The sequence below is a fragment of the Bipolaris zeicola genome (assembly GCF_000523435.1).
Source record: "Bipolaris zeicola 26-R-13 unplaced genomic scaffold scaffold_46, whole genome shotgun sequence".
NCBI classification, from domain to species: Eukaryota; Fungi; Ascomycota; class Dothideomycetes; order Pleosporales; family Pleosporaceae; genus Bipolaris; species Bipolaris zeicola.
The window spans coordinates 1-15777 of NW_006912095.1; the positions used below are offsets into that span (position 1 = coordinate 1).

General features: G+C 49.1%; 8 protein-coding genes across 8 annotated transcripts; 3 read left to right on the forward strand and 5 right to left on the reverse strand.

Moving 5' to 3' along the window:
- Nucleotides 1-241: 241 nt before the first annotated feature.
- COCCADRAFT_35471 (uncharacterized protein) lies at nucleotides 242-1060 on the reverse strand (the record flags this gene model as incomplete). The annotated part of the gene is made up of 1 exon (XM_007712563.1): nucleotides 242-1060. One exon carries the CDS (start codon nucleotides 1058-1060, stop codon nucleotides 242-244), a length of 819 nt encoding a protein of 272 aa, XP_007710753.1.
- Nucleotides 1061-1570: 510 nt separating this feature from the next.
- COCCADRAFT_35472 (uncharacterized protein) lies at nucleotides 1571-3406 on the reverse strand (the record flags this gene model as incomplete). The annotated part of the gene is made up of 6 exons (XM_007712564.1): nucleotides 1571-2131; nucleotides 2181-2356; nucleotides 2395-2585; nucleotides 2642-2793; nucleotides 2845-2968; nucleotides 3021-3406. The coding sequence occupies 6 exons, from the start codon at nucleotides 3404-3406 to the stop codon at nucleotides 1571-1573; spliced, it is 1590 nt and encodes a 529-aa protein (XP_007710754.1).
- A 923-nt stretch (nucleotides 3407-4329) lies between these two features.
- On the forward strand, nucleotides 4330-6463 carry COCCADRAFT_35473 (uncharacterized protein; the record flags this gene model as incomplete). The annotated part of the gene is made up of 9 exons (XM_007712565.1): nucleotides 4330-4473; nucleotides 4521-4904; nucleotides 4954-5030; nucleotides 5081-5179; nucleotides 5225-5288; nucleotides 5337-5472; nucleotides 5557-5724; nucleotides 5779-6020; nucleotides 6080-6463. 9 exons carry the CDS (start codon nucleotides 4330-4332, stop codon nucleotides 6461-6463), a joined length of 1698 nt encoding a protein of 565 aa, XP_007710755.1.
- Nucleotides 6464-6567: 104 nt separating this feature from the next.
- On the reverse strand, nucleotides 6568-7143 carry COCCADRAFT_35474 (carbohydrate-binding module family 13 protein; the record flags this gene model as incomplete). The annotated part of the gene is made up of 2 exons (XM_007712566.1): nucleotides 6568-6922; nucleotides 6992-7143. 2 exons carry the CDS (start codon nucleotides 7141-7143, stop codon nucleotides 6568-6570), a joined length of 507 nt encoding a protein of 168 aa, XP_007710756.1.
- Nucleotides 7144-7884: 741 nt separating this feature from the next.
- COCCADRAFT_35475 (uncharacterized protein) lies at nucleotides 7885-9133 on the reverse strand (the record flags this gene model as incomplete). The annotated part of the gene is made up of 4 exons (XM_007712567.1): nucleotides 7885-8064; nucleotides 8118-8291; nucleotides 8342-8931; nucleotides 8983-9133. 4 exons carry the CDS (start codon nucleotides 9131-9133, stop codon nucleotides 7885-7887), a joined length of 1095 nt encoding a protein of 364 aa, XP_007710757.1.
- Nucleotides 9134-11625: 2492 nt separating this feature from the next.
- Nucleotides 11626-11829, forward strand: COCCADRAFT_92130 (uncharacterized protein; the record flags this gene model as incomplete). The annotated part of the gene is made up of 1 exon (XM_007712568.1): nucleotides 11626-11829. The coding sequence occupies one exon, from the start codon at nucleotides 11626-11628 to the stop codon at nucleotides 11827-11829; it is 204 nt and encodes a 67-aa protein (XP_007710758.1).
- A 1973-nt stretch (nucleotides 11830-13802) lies between these two features.
- COCCADRAFT_92214 (uncharacterized protein) lies at nucleotides 13803-14018 on the forward strand (the record flags this gene model as incomplete). Its single annotated transcript, XM_007712569.1, has 1 exon — nucleotides 13803-14018. One exon carries the CDS (start codon nucleotides 13803-13805, stop codon nucleotides 14016-14018), a length of 216 nt encoding a protein of 71 aa, XP_007710759.1.
- Nucleotides 14019-14212: 194 nt separating this feature from the next.
- Nucleotides 14213-15667, reverse strand: COCCADRAFT_25016 (uncharacterized protein; the record flags this gene model as incomplete). The annotated part of the gene is made up of 1 exon (XM_007712554.1): nucleotides 14213-15667. One exon carries the CDS (start codon nucleotides 15665-15667, stop codon nucleotides 14213-14215), a length of 1455 nt encoding a protein of 484 aa, XP_007710744.1.
- Between the last annotated feature and the right edge of the window lie 110 nt (nucleotides 15668-15777).

The window sequence follows — 15777 nt, forward strand, 5'->3', positions numbered from 1 at the left end:
TGTTGGGACGTTGTTTTAGTGGGGGAACTGCGGCGCTCGGTGGGGTGCGGCGCTCGGTGGTGAAACACGTTACTGTGTTCTAGACAAACACACGATGCTGTAAGGCTGTGTAAGTGCTGGGTGCCTAAAGGTGGGGGCCTGTCCTTCACCCCGCCAACCATTCGCCCGATTCTTAACGTGCCAGCTCTAACTTCATACCATCTACTAATACCAGTCTTCTACTTTTCGAAAGCACTCTAGGCTACCACGGATACTCCCCAGAGTTATGTATAAACTTGCCTACCTCCGCATCCCTCTTTCCCTCCACAAGTTCCATGACACTTTCAACCGTCTTCTCAGCACTTCGCGCACCAAACTCTTGCTTGTTGTACGGCCCAAGGTTAGATGCTGTGAATCCAGGATCGTAGCAAAAAACCTTCACCTTCGTATCCGTTTCACCAACAGCCCCAGCGTCATCCTCGCCTGATTCCAGCTCCATCGCATAAGTTTGCTTCACGCCGAGTCCAAACTCAACGTACAGACATGCGGTTAGCATGTTGAAAGCCACCTTGCTTGCACGATACGGAATGGCCTGAATCTTGTACATTGGGCTTTCGGAGAAGAGTCGCCGACCGATACTTCCAGCACCAGAGGATATGTTGATGATCCTGGGGTTCTCGCTTTTCTTGAGAAGGGGTATGAGTGCTTTTGTGAGGAGCCATGGACCTGTGGCATTGATGTCGAAGGCTGCAGCCATCCTTTCGCGCTCCGTTGCGCCTTCTGGGAGTGCGACGGCAGCGTTGTTGAAGAGGATGTCGAGCTTACCATGCTTTTCTCGAATGTGTGCAGCGGCTTGGTTTATATGCTCGTCGCTCTGCACGTCGAGGTGCATCAGCTCGGCGCTGCCGGGAAGGTTGCGTGCTTGCAGGTCTTGCAAGGCTGTAGCACCTTTGCTGGTGTTGCGAGCACCCAGGAGGACGTGATAGGTGCCTTTTTGGAGAAGTTGATGTGCTATCTCGAAGCCAATTTCGGAATTCGCGCCGGTGATCAGGGCGATCTCTTTGGCAATAACGGATGACATGATGGTGGTTCCACTGGGAGTACTCTTATTTCAAGGAGGAACATTAAAACCGGTGCAAGAATATAGAAAGGGTATGTCGAGATTCTTTTCGAACATGTCCTGACAACGTAGCTTTATGTACATGTTGCACTGTAGTTGACTTGCATCCTTCACGGAGATGTACATTGTAAGTCCGGTTCACTCAACCTAGCCTATCCACGGGCTTTAGACTTCAGATCGTAGATCTGCACTCTATGCACGATCTGACTAGTACCTTGTTGGATTTAGCCATTGTGTAACACAAACGCCGGGCCTAGATCGCAAAGGCCACCGGGCGTTTTTTGCACTTGGATGCGGGCTAACGAAATTAAGACTAGAAGATTTGCACTTTTCAAAACAGAACAAATTGCGCATGATGTGTGGGAGAGTGTGTAATTCTCATGATCTAATGCTCCCAGATTTGACCCATCATCGCAAACTTGATCAGGGGCTTTTGATAATCGCAACGCTAATAACCAATATGCTAAAAATCTACAGCACGATGCCCGTCTGCCCCCGCGCTTGAGGCGACAGCGAGTCTGCTCTCATCTCCTTCGTAGCAGCTTTGGACAGATTTGATCGATTCTGCTGCGTCAGCTCTCTACCGCGCTCCGTCAGTTGTAGTTGTGGCATGTCTTTTCGCACTGCAGCGATTCCACCTTTCACGCTGCTCGCAGTGATTCTTCTGGCTCGAAGTATACTTGTAGCAACTCTTGATGTATCTCCGTCATAGCACACCACGTATACCTGCTTGCCAGCAAGATCGTAAGCACTGATACGATCGGAGGTGAAAGTAGCCTCTAGCTCCTTCCATTGAGTCTCGAGTATTACGGCATCGAGAAATGGGCTGGGCATGGAGGCATTGCAGCTCTGCAGCGGTAGGTTGCATGAGCCTGGTACATGAGCTCTGGCAAAATCTTCTGGTTTTCGCAGGTCAAGTATAACCGCCTCATTGTTGTCGCCTTGTGCTGTGCTGGTGAATTGCGAGAGTAATTGCGTGGGCTCCAGTTCCCAAGCGTCATCGTAACGGTATAGGTCGACTGCTGTGAGATTCTGTTTTCATGTCAGAATCATCCTGGAAAAGAAGAGAAGATAGCCATACTTCATTGTGGATAGGTGAGAAAGCTTCAGCACCAAGCTTGTCAAAATACTCGTCCACATACTGGATAGGGAGATCACAGCAGATGAAGGCACAATCGATGAGTCCGTTAGATCCAGCAAGTTCTTTCAGGGTGCCTGCCGCTTTTCGCTTGCTCAAATAGTTGAAAAGCCCTTCTGCTGTCAGTCGTTGATGTACGAAAAGACGATTGACGCACCTTTGAGGTTGAAGCCGGACGATGGTCCACAAATAAGGCCTTCACGGCAGAGCTGTAGGCTGAGGCTGAATGCGTCCTTTGAGCCAACTTCCTCGATAGCATCTACGGAATCGCGCCAAGGGAATTCGACAGGGGCCAGCAACGCAAAAGAACGGGGCCCGGGAACTCGATCGCCAGGGGCTGTACACACACTAAGCAGTAAGTTAGTTCCTATTTGAATGCGACAATGATAAGAACATCAACATACCCTAAGCGAAACACTGATGGATCCTGAGCCTTGAAGTATTGTCCCAAGCCTGTCATAGTACCCGATGTACCCATACCAGCACATATCAATCGAATGTTGGGCAACTGCTCGAGGATCTGAGGGCCAGTCCATCTGACGTGCGATTGCCAATTCTGTAGTATTTAGTACATGTTTGAAAGCGTTGCATCGCATAAATGACATACTGCGTCGTTCTCATATTGATTCAAGTTCAAGACTGATTCATCCTCTTCAGCCATCTTCTTGGCCCGTTGTATACCTCCGCGGCAATCTGTAGGGTCGGGTTGAGACGGGCCTCCGAACAGTGTTCTTTCAGAAAGTTCAGCTACTAGAAATCATGGAGACTCAACGGCATACTTACATGTCTAGCCCAAAGAACTGCATGAGCCGCAGCTTAGGGCCACTGGTCTTGTTGCTCAGGAAAGCTCGTGTGTCTTTAATCCCATGATTGATCCGTGAAAGTAGTGCAAGTGATATGACGGTCGATCCGCTCGAATACTCAACGACGGTCTTTGACTTTTCTGGCTGCACTCCTTTCTCCAACATATTCAGCGCCGGCATGACCTTGACGTTGTTTGCAGGATGCATGGACATCATTTTGGCGTGTATGCGAACGCCGTCATTGTAAAATGGGTTAAGGCTGGGTGGTAATTCTACCAGTGGAAGCATTGGTTGACAGTCCGGGTCAAAATAGTTCCGAATTGCATCGGGACCCGAGTAGGCATTCAGATAGTTTCGTTTAGCCATTTTTTTTGTATTTAGATAAAGTTGTTATGAGCAAAGCAAAAGGTATGTGACAGTAGAGAGGCTCTCCTCTTTAAACTGAATGCATTCACCGGGTCTACCCGACCAATGCGGACGAAAAAAAATGCACATCATATTTTGCTGCGTGGATGCGGCTCTAGGGGGCCATGACAGCCATCAAGGTTCCGAGAAAATAACGCTGCAATATAGTTGTTACATGATTACGGTATAGTCGGTGTTGATACCTTGGTGGTTTCTAAGGCATATTGAGCACATTGTGTCGAATCGAAGCCATCGTGTGAACAGGCGCTTTTTCTGTTTACAGGATAGCGTTGGCAGGGCGGTACTCCCTGTTCGCATCAGCATCCATGACCTCCAGCCAATCCGTTTCACATGCGGGCCCTAACTTGGCAGGTCGACATACCACGCTTGTTCCATGCATGCTGCAGTGTATTTCAAGGTGCTCAAGTGGCAGGCGGTCAGACCCTTCAAAAGCAATGTAGATTGGGCATGATGCACTATCCATGTGTATAGCCTGTTGATCGACAAACAGTGTGTCGTGTAATAGTAGTATTAGTACTAGTGCACCACTACTAGTGGCCTTGGCATCCAATGAGCATCTTAGTGGAGCAAGTTTGCGCACGTTTTACTGCCGTCTATTGACGCACGATTCTAGACTGCTGGAAGATTCTCTGAGCAAGTGCCGGCGATACTACATGGAGATGAACTATTTTCCAAAGGCCTGGGCTTGCAGAGACCGGTAAGCACCTTAAAAGAAATCGGTGCTCTTAAGCCCTTTAGTTCCAAGTGCAGTGCGCGCTGTCGGTGTACTTCCAGGCCCGGTGATATATAGCATCCCCTAAGAAACTTGGAGAGATTTGCAGTGACGACGGTGGCTGCCTTTTGCTCCTCTCTTCTTCAATCGAATGCCCAAGACTGACGCACCCTGTCTTGAGTACGCCATGGACACTAAGCCTACTCCCGAAATTGAACCACACCCATCAGACGAGGAAACTGGGCCGAGGTTCAACGAGCAAACTAACTATGTGCCGGTCAAGACTATCATTACTGTGAGAGGACTTGCATCCAATATTGTTCCCTGTGCTCATCAAACTAGATATTTCTGGCCTGCGCAAGTATTGACTTGCTAGCATTGTTAGACCAGACTACTCTTGGAGCAAGTTTAACCATTGTCAGCAAGGCTCTTGACGCTGACAGTGAGCGCGCATGGATTGCAGGCGCCTACTTCCTCACATCGACCTCATTTCAATTACTCTATGGCCGCCTTTCCGACATATGGTCTCGCAAAGTCGTCTTGAGTGTCGGCATTGCAGTCTTCTTTTTCGGTTCATTAGCCGCATCACTGGCACAGTCAGCCGTTCAACTCATCATTTTCCGTGCCTTCACGGGAGCCGGAGGCGGCGGTCTTGTGACAATCGCCCAATTGATAGTTTCTGATATAGTACCGCTTCGCGAAAGAGGCAAGTATCAAGGTATACTGGTATGTCACATGCTATTTATGTTGAAGAAAGCTATTCACATCACCATAGGGGGCTGTTGTAGCGCTGGCCAATGGAATCGGACCAATCATTGGAGGTGCACTCGCCTCACAAAGCCCAGATTCTTGGTAACATCTCCCAAAGAGACAAAGTCCATCATGTACTAATTATATCTTAGGCGATGGATATTCAGGCTGAATCTCTTCACAAGTCTTGTGGCTATTGGCGCTGTGACCTTCTTGATGCCATTACGCAAAGTCCACGGCGCATGGAAAGAGTAAGTTATTAGGTTCATCTCACAGTTCAATGCTAAGCGAACAAGAAAAGTAGCAGCTATCGACTTTTTTGGAGCTTCCCTAGCCCTTGCCGGCTCCACACTACTCGTGGTATGTATATCCTGTTTCATTCAGTGTGCTAAGGCTTACCGGTAACAGTTGGCATTGACGTGGGCTGGTGGTGAACACCCATGGGAATCTGCTCACGTTGTCGCTACTCTTGTCGTCGGCGTTGCAGTCTCCGCAGGTTTCATACTATGGCAATGGAAAGGTACCAGTGTGCCGCTAGTTTCACGTAAGTCAAGCCATCGTATCGAGTTAATGGATTCCATCATTCACCCTGAGATCTCTGTGAAGCACATTTACTGATCATGCTTAGTGGACATATTCACTTCAAAGGTCGTCAACGGGGCGATGTTGACAATGTTTGTCAATGGCTGGAATTTTCTTGTCCAGATCTTCTACATCCCATCGTTCTACCAACTGGTATACGGTTATTCAGCTGTCAAGTCTGGAGCACTGTTGCTACCTATCACACTCACACAAAGTAGGTGTTGTTAGTTATACTGGGAAGATCAGATGGTTGCTGATTTAAGGATAGCGCTCTTTAGTACACTCTCTGGTCTCGTAGTGCATTGGACTGGACGTTACCGGGAATGCCTTCTCATCGGATGGGCAGTATGGGCAATTGGATTGGGCTTACTATCAACGCTTGACAGCCCTTCTCTTGGAAAGCAGATAGGATACTCTCTTCTTGCTGGTTTTGGACTTGGAAACACACTGCAGCCAAGCCTGATCGCTGTCCAAGCAGGAGTCGAACGCAAGCACATGGCAGTAGTCACAGTAAGACATATACCTGCGCCTCTTCGACATTATTCCTCAAAGGCTGACATCGAGCACAGTCAACACGCAATTTCATACGCAACCTCGGCGGTACCCTAGGATTGGCAATTGCGGGAACCATTGTCAATAATGCCGTTCGTCATTCACTAGCACCATACGGACTCTCTAGAACGGAATTGAACCTACTTCTCAACTCGCCAGACCTATTTCGCGAGTCGTTCGGGACACAGCGTATGGATCAAATTCGCGTCACGCTCACCTCAGCATACAAGGAAGGCTTTCGAATCATTTTCATCGTGGGTGCGGCTCTCAACGCCATTGCCTTTGTCGCTGCCTGGTTCTTGATGCCTCAGGTAGAACTTGCACGGAAGGACGATGCTCAGCTAAAGGAAGAAGGGCAGAAGAGGCATGAAGAGAGGCGTAATAAATCCTCTAAAGTCTAGCATAGTTATTTGTTGCTCTGTCGCTCTTGTAATCAGCAACAAAACTCAATTTCATTCTCGCTAGTTACATTGCCACAATCAGCATGTTCGACGTGTACCATCCCTCAGGCATCCTTAAGCGGCCAATTGATACCCTTATCCTTCGCCCCGATGTTCCCCAGCCCCGCGCAATTATACATACCCACAGGGTTATTCTCCACAGCTCTTATGTATTGTAGATCAAGACACTGCTTGGTACCCACACTAGCCTCGAGTGCAATGCGCCCATCATCCATAGAAATCCAAGTCTGAGACTCCGCCTTGGGTGCGCATTCGCGGAGGTAAACGAGCGCCATGTCCTTCCACCCAGATTTGGGGCCGGCGTCCATGCATAGGGTTGTGGAGGCAAGTTGGATCGAGGTGCTGTTTGATGGTGCAGCAAGATACCACGTTTGCGAAGGAGATTTGGTCAGAGATTGGCTTGTGGATTTGACGTGTTAGCTTATGTTTACAACTTCGACGTGTTGAGGGTGCTTAATGAGAACTCACACTACAAGAGGTGCGCCTGCGATGCGCGATTTGGGAACGACAACGAATTTGGCATCTTGAGCTGAAGTGATGTAAACAGTGCGGTGCCCTTCTGGTGCCTGGGCGAAGCTTGTTACCACGAGTGCAAGGCTGAGGATGATAGTGGGCAACATTGTGATTCAGTGAAGCTGCTGTAAGATATTTACTAAACAAAGTACATCATGACATTCTTTTATGTGTTTTGCTGCCCTGATCGCTCTCGCTTGGCTAAAATCTACGCTTGATTAAAGTGTAGACATATGTACCGATGGTGGGGACGAAGCGAACGGCAGCTGTGAATGCGGGGAATGTCCTCCACAATATCTTTAATAGATCACTTATACTGTTCAATATTTACCCATTCATATCCTGTCTTCGGTAGTTACATGTTCATCGCAACCAGGAAATATGATTAATACAAGCGTTCCTGATCGCGTGACAGATCGAATGCGACGCTCTCAACGTCGAAAAATATGTTGCTTGATAGCTGCTTGGTACATACCAGCTTCCCCAGCTTTTAGTGAAATCTTCCACTTCGAAAATCACAAGAAATGATCACTCAGCATTATGGCAGGAAGTCAGCCTCATTGAAAGGACATCAATGTTTCCAGCGTTTCTGCATGAATTAGACTATTCATCCACTCTCCCGTTTCATCTTCTCCGTGCCGTCATCTTCATTTTGTGACTAATGATTTTCTTTCCCCACGGTATTTCTTTTCTCCAACATTGTTTCTGACATATGCAAACTGCAAAAAGCAAATGGATCAGTACCAACAAATTTCCCCTGAGCCCACTCGCGCTTCTTTTCCCATCTCCGTTTTGTTTTTACCCAAGTTTGATTTGTTCATAGCGGTTGCAAATTGCTGTGACATGCGTTATTTAATTTCCAGAGCTGCAGTGACTTCCTTTTCTTTCTTTTTCCACAACCACCACGTGATTAGCATGACTACGAATGTGAGTATAAAAGTGACTAGAAAGTATAGCCATAACCAGGAAGAGTACATGCGCCCACCGAGATTGTTGTTAAAATCGAAAAACGTGGTGCTGAAGAATGTCTGCAGGAACTGTTAGAAGGGAGGCGGCGACATGAAACTCATTGATGACTTACAGCAGTAAATGTGGCGGGCAGAAAAATCATTGTCATTGCGGCGATGATCTCCATTACAGCACTATCACGTGATGTGACAATGGCTACACTTTGCGAAGACCGTGCCAGGCTAGTGCTAGTACTGGCTAGACTGAGACTGGTCGCTGCATCGCGTTGAGCAATGCCGCTGTATATCTGCGACAATGAGAATGGCTTTTAGTACTATTTTCATCAAAAGTACTTACAGTCTGAACTAAAGCTTGACCTCTTTTAGAGAGATATTCAGTTCTATCATGTAGTCCCATATTCCAAGCGCGTAGATGTTCATGCGTCTCCGATAGTAAATTTTTGATATGCGAGATATCATTCTTTGGCTCACCGTGGGCCATAGCTTGTTGTCGATATCGATCTGTGACCTGGTCCAGGAAATCAAGCAAACGCGCAGTGCTTTTGCACGACCAAGCGATGTATGCAAGTTGAGTGTTTGCTGCATTTAGAGTCCTTGACAGTGCCGTGAAGTCAAGATTCGCCAGGTCAATGCTATCATGGTGATCAAATCGGATGCCTAGCGTTCGTTCGTGCCAGTAGATCTCGTCATGCCATCGGGTAATGACTTTGCCTAGTTCGGAAAGGTTATGCTGAACAATCATACTGGGAATTATAAAGGCAGATTCGTTTGCAGCACCTCCCTCGACATCGCGAGCGAAGCGGTCGTAATTCTCCGTTGCTAAACCATGCATGAAAATGTACATCTGGCGACTGGGGAAATGATATGTAATTGAAAGACCAGCGCATACATAGTTCATCGCGCCAGGAATAGATTGGATGACGAAACCTGTCAGAATGTATTTAGAGAGTCTCCCTCTTCATGTATTCGCCCACTTACTGAGATAGTTTTCCCGAGTATCATGAAGCGGTGTATGGGATAAGTGGGCGGGTATTTGAGGTTGTGTAAAGGAACTGACCAAGGCCCTTTGATCCAGCATACTAGGATAGACGTCTGGTATGCGTGCAAATGGTGCAATGAATGTGTACATTTGTAGAGACAGAGCGATTGGCGTTAGGCTGCCGTCATAAAGTCCTGCCCGCTGTGAGCAACTGGAGATTCCATGAGCGACTATCTACTAAAGCTAAGAATAGGTATGCGCACAATAGTTTTATTGTCTCATGTTCTGGTTGCTGTGAGGAACCAGGCTGTTTATTTGGTTGTGCTTGAAAATCATTCTGGATGTATGTCTCAACCAGACTTTTTGTAACCTGGGATTTCCGTGAAATACCGTCACTGCGTACCTCAATCAGCGATACGGGAGCGTTAGTATCTTCAACAAAGTTTCCTGCTTTGTGCTTGATCTTTGTTTGTGAAGATGGCGCTGCTTTGCGGATTGAGGTTCTCATCTTCGCCGTGACAAGGAGAATGTTCCGAAGGCCCTTTTGCAAAGTTTGAGTGAACAGGGGCAGAGAGGTTGGAATATTTCCTAGAAGTTTGTGTAAAGAAAGCAGATCGGAAGACATGTAGTTGAGGCTGTTGGACAGCCTTGGTGGGGGGCAGCAACAACTGGCGGCCAATGATTGGTGCTTTTCGACGAGAGCATGATCAAGGCAGAGCACGCTATACTCTTTGTGGGGAAAGTGTACGCTCATATTTCTGATAAGATGCGGGCATATAGACAGTGACTGTATGAATAGGCGCTGCGTAGGCAGGCGATTCACAAGACACCGCTCACTCATTGTGCAACTGTACAACTGCCAGCAATCAACCACAAACAAGAAAACGCATGCACACATCTAAGATGCCCACCTCACTGGAACAACAGTAGCTGGCACTTGCACATCTCATATCAATAGTCAAACCTACACTAGTTTGTTCACTAGACAAAGGTATTTTACGTCTGATTGCGCCAGCAGAGACACAACAAGACAGTTTGAGTAGTTGGTATCTAGTGCCTTGCATCAAGGTTCCAACACACCCAAATCTACATGGGTTGACATGATGCGCTCTGCCATGGGCATGGTCATCGAAAATTCTTTGAAATGGCCCAAGACCGAACCAAGAGCTTAGGGCAATGTACAGGGAGGCGCCGATCAGGGATTCAGCCGTAGAGGCGTCATTTACACAGTTTGAGCTAATTCCGATAGACTTATCACGCCAGTGTCACTCTCTATGAGCTGTTCAGGCGTGTCCCTTGGAACACATCTTACGATGGGATAATTGACGCAACAAAGGTGAACGTGGGACATAGTAGCGGTCGAATTGCAGCAAATTGACCCGAATGCTAATGATTGTATTTATCCAGCATAGCCATCAATAACCTGTCGTACCACGTATCCCCCACCCCCATACCATTAAGTTCAAGATAAGATGACTTCAAAGTGTATCTTACAGTAAGATGACCGGTACTCGTAGCGGGATAAGTACAAGGATTCTAAGATTACCACGCCGTGAACAAAGGTCCGACGCTATCGTATCCACCGCACTTGATCATAATAGCGCCGCAGTCAGGAATAACTGTTGGTGCCGAACAAGGATCAAGATTCTGCACGCGGGCCGCAATCGATTTAGTTTGCCAGATGACGCAAAAGAGTCTTCCGGCGAGACGCTTACCCATCTTAGTCGGGTTCGGATAGCATGAGTAAGTAGTGAGGCTCGGTAACACAACCATCCGACGACGAGAAAAAAAAGCCATCGCGGCTACTCAACCAATACAAAAAGAAGATAACGCAATGAAGCAAAGTACCATCTTTGGTAGATGATGGGGAAAAAGTAAACAACGACAACAACAACAACAAGACAATTTCCGACTCTCGTCCACGGAAATCATGAACTACGGTCATCAATAATCCCTCACATCATCTTCCCTCCCCATCACAGACAGAACCACGAATCTAGCACGGGAAACACTATCCCACTCACGTGACACAACCCTCATCTCCACAACTCCGAACCCTAACCCGACGATCAAACTCTAAAGCCCGTCCCCCCAATGAAAAAAACAATACAGCCCGCCCGCCTAACCCCCCCCCAAAAAAGAGAGAGGAAGCAGAGCACGGACTACAATTGTTTCGCTGCAGGTACCAACCGAGCTTGCGGTTCGGGGTGCGAGGAATCCATACATGAACGTATGCAGCCTAGTCAGGTACTTGCACACACGCGCGCGCGCGGAGTCAAGGGAACGCGAACGGGAGAAAAGCGAAGAAATGGGGGTTTCAAATAGACGAAGTGCGATGGAGAGAGGATGGGAATCAAGGGAGCGTGGGGGGGCGGGTGGTTCAGCAGACGATGATGATGATTTCCCTAGGGTACAAAGTAATAACGGCGGTAAAAAAAAATTTGGGTGATTACTTGCAGTTTGCATTGCGTGGATTGATGGATGGGTTCAACGGGTGCGGTGCGTTGGAAAAAAAACAAACAAACAAACAGATAGATGGATGGATGGATGGATGGATGGGGGGCGACGCGTATGGCGCGTCTACGAACACGCGCATACGCGTGTGCTGCGAAAAACCACAAAAAAACCAACAACCATCAACAATGTCGAATCGCCTCGTACGCGCGCAAGACGCACGAGAGCAAAACTCAAATACCCGCGATATTCCCCTTACCCCAATCCCCATGACCACCTTGCGCAAAACCATCCACAGGGTCCACACTAACCTTCCCTTTACGCAATCCACTCCCTCAGGTAACTTGTATCCGCCCCTTGCCTCTTCACTCGCTCACAAGCGGGACCCTTAACCGCGGCATCCCGCAACCCGCCATTTCCCACTTCCCTTGCGCGTACGTTGCCGTTGTAAAGAACAGGGAGCGGACATTATGATCGCTTTTTTTTTTGCGTACTGTGGAGAACACCCGCACACACGCCGAGGAGAGGGACCCGCAATACGATCATGCCATCGTATTTCAAGGGTGAGCACGAGCGCGGCGAAAGCGTCGCGAGGACCGGTAGGGTGTCTGTGGGTTTTTTTGTGCAAGAAGGGGGGGGGGGGGTCTGGAAAAGTGGGGAGGGAAGGGAAGGGGAGGGTGTGGTTTTCTATCGGCCCGTTTTTTGAAGAGTGAAGAGAGGAAGACGTGATTCATGCGGTGGTTTTGGTGCTGACTCATTTGATTCGTGAGGGTGGGAGTGGGTTGGCTAGGGAAGGTTTGGAGAGGGGTGGTGCTGGACAATGTAAGGGGGTGGGGGGTATGATTGGGTAGGGCAGAGGGGAGTTGGGATGATTGCAAGGCGTTCTTTGCAATTGGGATTGCTGGCTGGCCTTGAAGGAGAGAAGAGAAAAAAAGTGGCTGTGGTTGAGCAGGCGTTGCCAAACGCGATGGTACTAGCGGGTTTTGCGCGTATCTGTGTGTGGCCACTAAATAGTAACCATGTCCTTCCTTCCCAGGGCAAGGACCGAACCGATACCCCAAGGCATGAACTTGGCACTTTGGTAGAAACACAAACGTACATAGCATAGCAATAATACCTACATGCATATACATTGTTCTACTATGCCTTATACTTATTTTTCTTGTAAACCGTACTAGAGGTGGCAAAAAAAGAAGAACACGTATGAGTTACTTTACGCGTCTATCCTACCTTTTCTCGGTTCTTCCAAGACCCTGCCCAGGCAGTTTGCAAATACGAAGGTGAGGGGTGGGGAGTCCACACGGCCACACTTCTCCCGCCGCACTGGCAAAGATAAGACGAAGTAGTAGTGGGAAAACAAGAATTGGGATATACACAGCGCATAGCGCGGATAGACTCGTAATTGACGAAGAACACACACACACAAAAAAAAAACGTCGCGGGTTGGATTACCTTTTTGTTGTGTATAAAGGGAAAGATAATGCAGACAATGACATCATCACGCACGCGTCTTATCGACGCCCAACCTTGTCTGTGTGTTTGCAAGCCTCACCTTTTTCACCCTGCTGCTACTCGTAGTAAGCAAGTATGTTGTAGAGTTGCTGTACCACCAGAGTACCTTGACCTCGCCTCTTTCACACACACAACTGTATTAGTTTATCACGGTCCAAGCCATCGTCGTCCACGTAAAGTCCTTACGCGTAATTGGCCGTGTGCAGATCGTCGTAGTGCAGCAAGCAAAACGTTCTTGCTGCGCCAAAAGTTTAACAAAAAAGGTATGCGACAAATGGAATGGATTTGAACATGTAGGTACGGGACATGAGGGGAGGCGGGGGCAGTGTAAGTTGCAAGTTCAGTGCTTTGGTTGGTGCTTGGCGTGCTGAGGTGCCAAAGTTTGTTGTGCGTGTGCAGCGTGTTGTGGTTTTTTTGATGCGGGGCAAGTTGGAACCACAGTCAGAGGAAGAGAAGGGGTGGGAGGGACGACGTCTTGGCGCGTTTGGAGTAGAGTACATGTAATGCCGTCATTGCATGGATTGCTTAGTAGTGAGGCGATGCCGTTGATGCCGTGATAGAAAAGAGGGAATCCTCAGGGTTACGTACATACGTCATGGGGTAATACGACGGAGGGAAGCCGGACCCTCTTCATGGATGCCCATGTTGCAACTTTCATCCTAGTAAATGTACATGCGCGTAAGTGGCACCACACAACAACATCATCGCTACCATCATAATGCACATAGGGCCAAGGTTATTGAAGATCAGAAATACTTGTATTTGCTGTTCGCTGCGCTAAACAAGGACATCATGTCTTTCATATCCGAGAACAAGCTCTGGACTAGATGCGACTGAGATGCATGCATCCTAGATGCGAGATTTGCTGAGACCAAGGAAATTACTGCTGAATGGCGGGCGAACACTTCGCGTTGATTGCCAATATAACAAAACAAAACTAAGCAGAGAGGGTATCATAACCTCTGACAAGCGAGATGATTGGGAGCAAAAGAGAAAAAACAGAAAAAACAAAAACAGAACGAAGCCAGGTCGTTGCGCCAACGGTACGCCAGGTATTACGCGCTTGTAGTGGAAAAGTAGGTAGCGGGATGAAGGGTAAAAAAATAAGAGGTATACACGAGCTAGGCGGTAAGAGAATGTACAAGAAAAGATGATTGTCGCAACCGACAGGGATGATGCATGCAAGTCGTCTGTGCGTTGGTGGAATTGCGGGGAGGAGAGGCGTTTCGAAACAAAAATGGCGTCTTTGATGTGCGGCTGGTTTTACAGCGAATCCATGAAATCCATCAGCGACTTGCGGCGCCGGATTGCGCGGCTTCTGGCACTGGAACTGCCATCAATTTCGCTTCTCGGGCAGTCTGGGAGAACCAGTGTAGGCTCCCTCTCGTCTGCGCCGCGGGCAGTCATGCGTCCAAGTGTGGTAGAACGCTTTTGTTGCATAGTGCTAGTGCTGACATGCGGGACTGGGGGTGGAAGCTCAGGTGAAGGGGTCTTTCGTACAGAGTCGCCTCCACGAGACTTGGGACGCAGAATAGTAGACGCGCGGCGAATCTTGTTTTGGGCAGCGAAGTTTGCTGCGCCCTCAATGGGGGCTGTCTGAGGCGTCATGGGAGCCGGGGTGATGGGTGTAGGTGGAACCCTGCCGTGCAGGCGCGAGTCGAATTGCTTCTTGGCAGGTGTAATGGCGATCTTGGCAAGCGAAAGCTTCATGGAGATGGAGCGTAGTCGGCGGTGGGCCGTGGGTTGCTTCTTGATTATTGGTGAGGCGGGGCTAGTGGAAGAGTTTTCATAGGGATCTGAACTGAGGAAGGAAAGAGCGGGAGAGTTTGGAGTTGGCGGGGGAAGGTACGATTGGCGATGGCCTGGTTGATATGATTGTGATGTTGGGTATTTTGAGAGATCGAGACGTGAGCGCGATGGCATGTAGAGGGAGGAGCGGGCGGACGCGACTTCTCCAGCGGTTGACGAGGAGGGCCTTGGCGGGGCATCGCTGAATGCAGGCGAGAAGCTGCGTGTTGATGCAGCTTGGAAGGACGAAGAAATGGAGGCTGAGTCTGTGAAAGTGCTGGGTTTTTGAGTAATTGGGCTGTGGCTGGTCGAGGGTCGGCGTGGCTCGACAACGGCGGGGGGTGAAATGGGACGAGAGAGCGAGGGTGAAACCATGCTCGTAGTGGGCATGACCTTCATGGAGAAGCGCTGTGCCTCGTCTGCCTTTTGCAGCTTCTTTGCTGCTGTGATGGGAATGAGGTTGGCCACGGAGGCGGATCGTTGCTGGACGGCTGGGCGATCGGTTTCCATGTCGACCATCTTGGGGCGGCCGGCGTGGGCATAGGCAACGGCGACGGCCATGTCGCAACTGCGGCCCTTGTCCCATCTGGAGATTGACATTGTCTTTGCGGTGGCTTGAGTGGAAATGTCGTGGACAACGGCGTCTTCGTAGTCGTATTCAGAGTCTGAGCCCGAGGCTGAGCCATCGTCGGCAGTCAGGTCCTCTTCGCTTGAGAGATAGCGTTCCTGGAAAACTTTTGGTGCTTTTGCTGTAGGTGGGGTAGGCTGCTGCGAGGCGGGTGTGTCGATGCGCAGTGTGTCGGAAACATTGTCGCACAGGTTGGGGCTCGAGGCTGCACTGTCGGTGCTGCCGCGCTGGGGACGAGGCGCGAGTTCAGGCTTGTCAAAGGTCCATTGGGACAGCTGCGAGGTGACGGCGACGTCGACCATTGTTGCAGAGTGGAGTAGGTGGTAGTAGAGTGTGGTTGGACAGGCGTCAGTCAGTCTGTGGGTGGGAGGATATATGTATGTAGGCGTGGTCGGAATGGTCGACAGTGGGC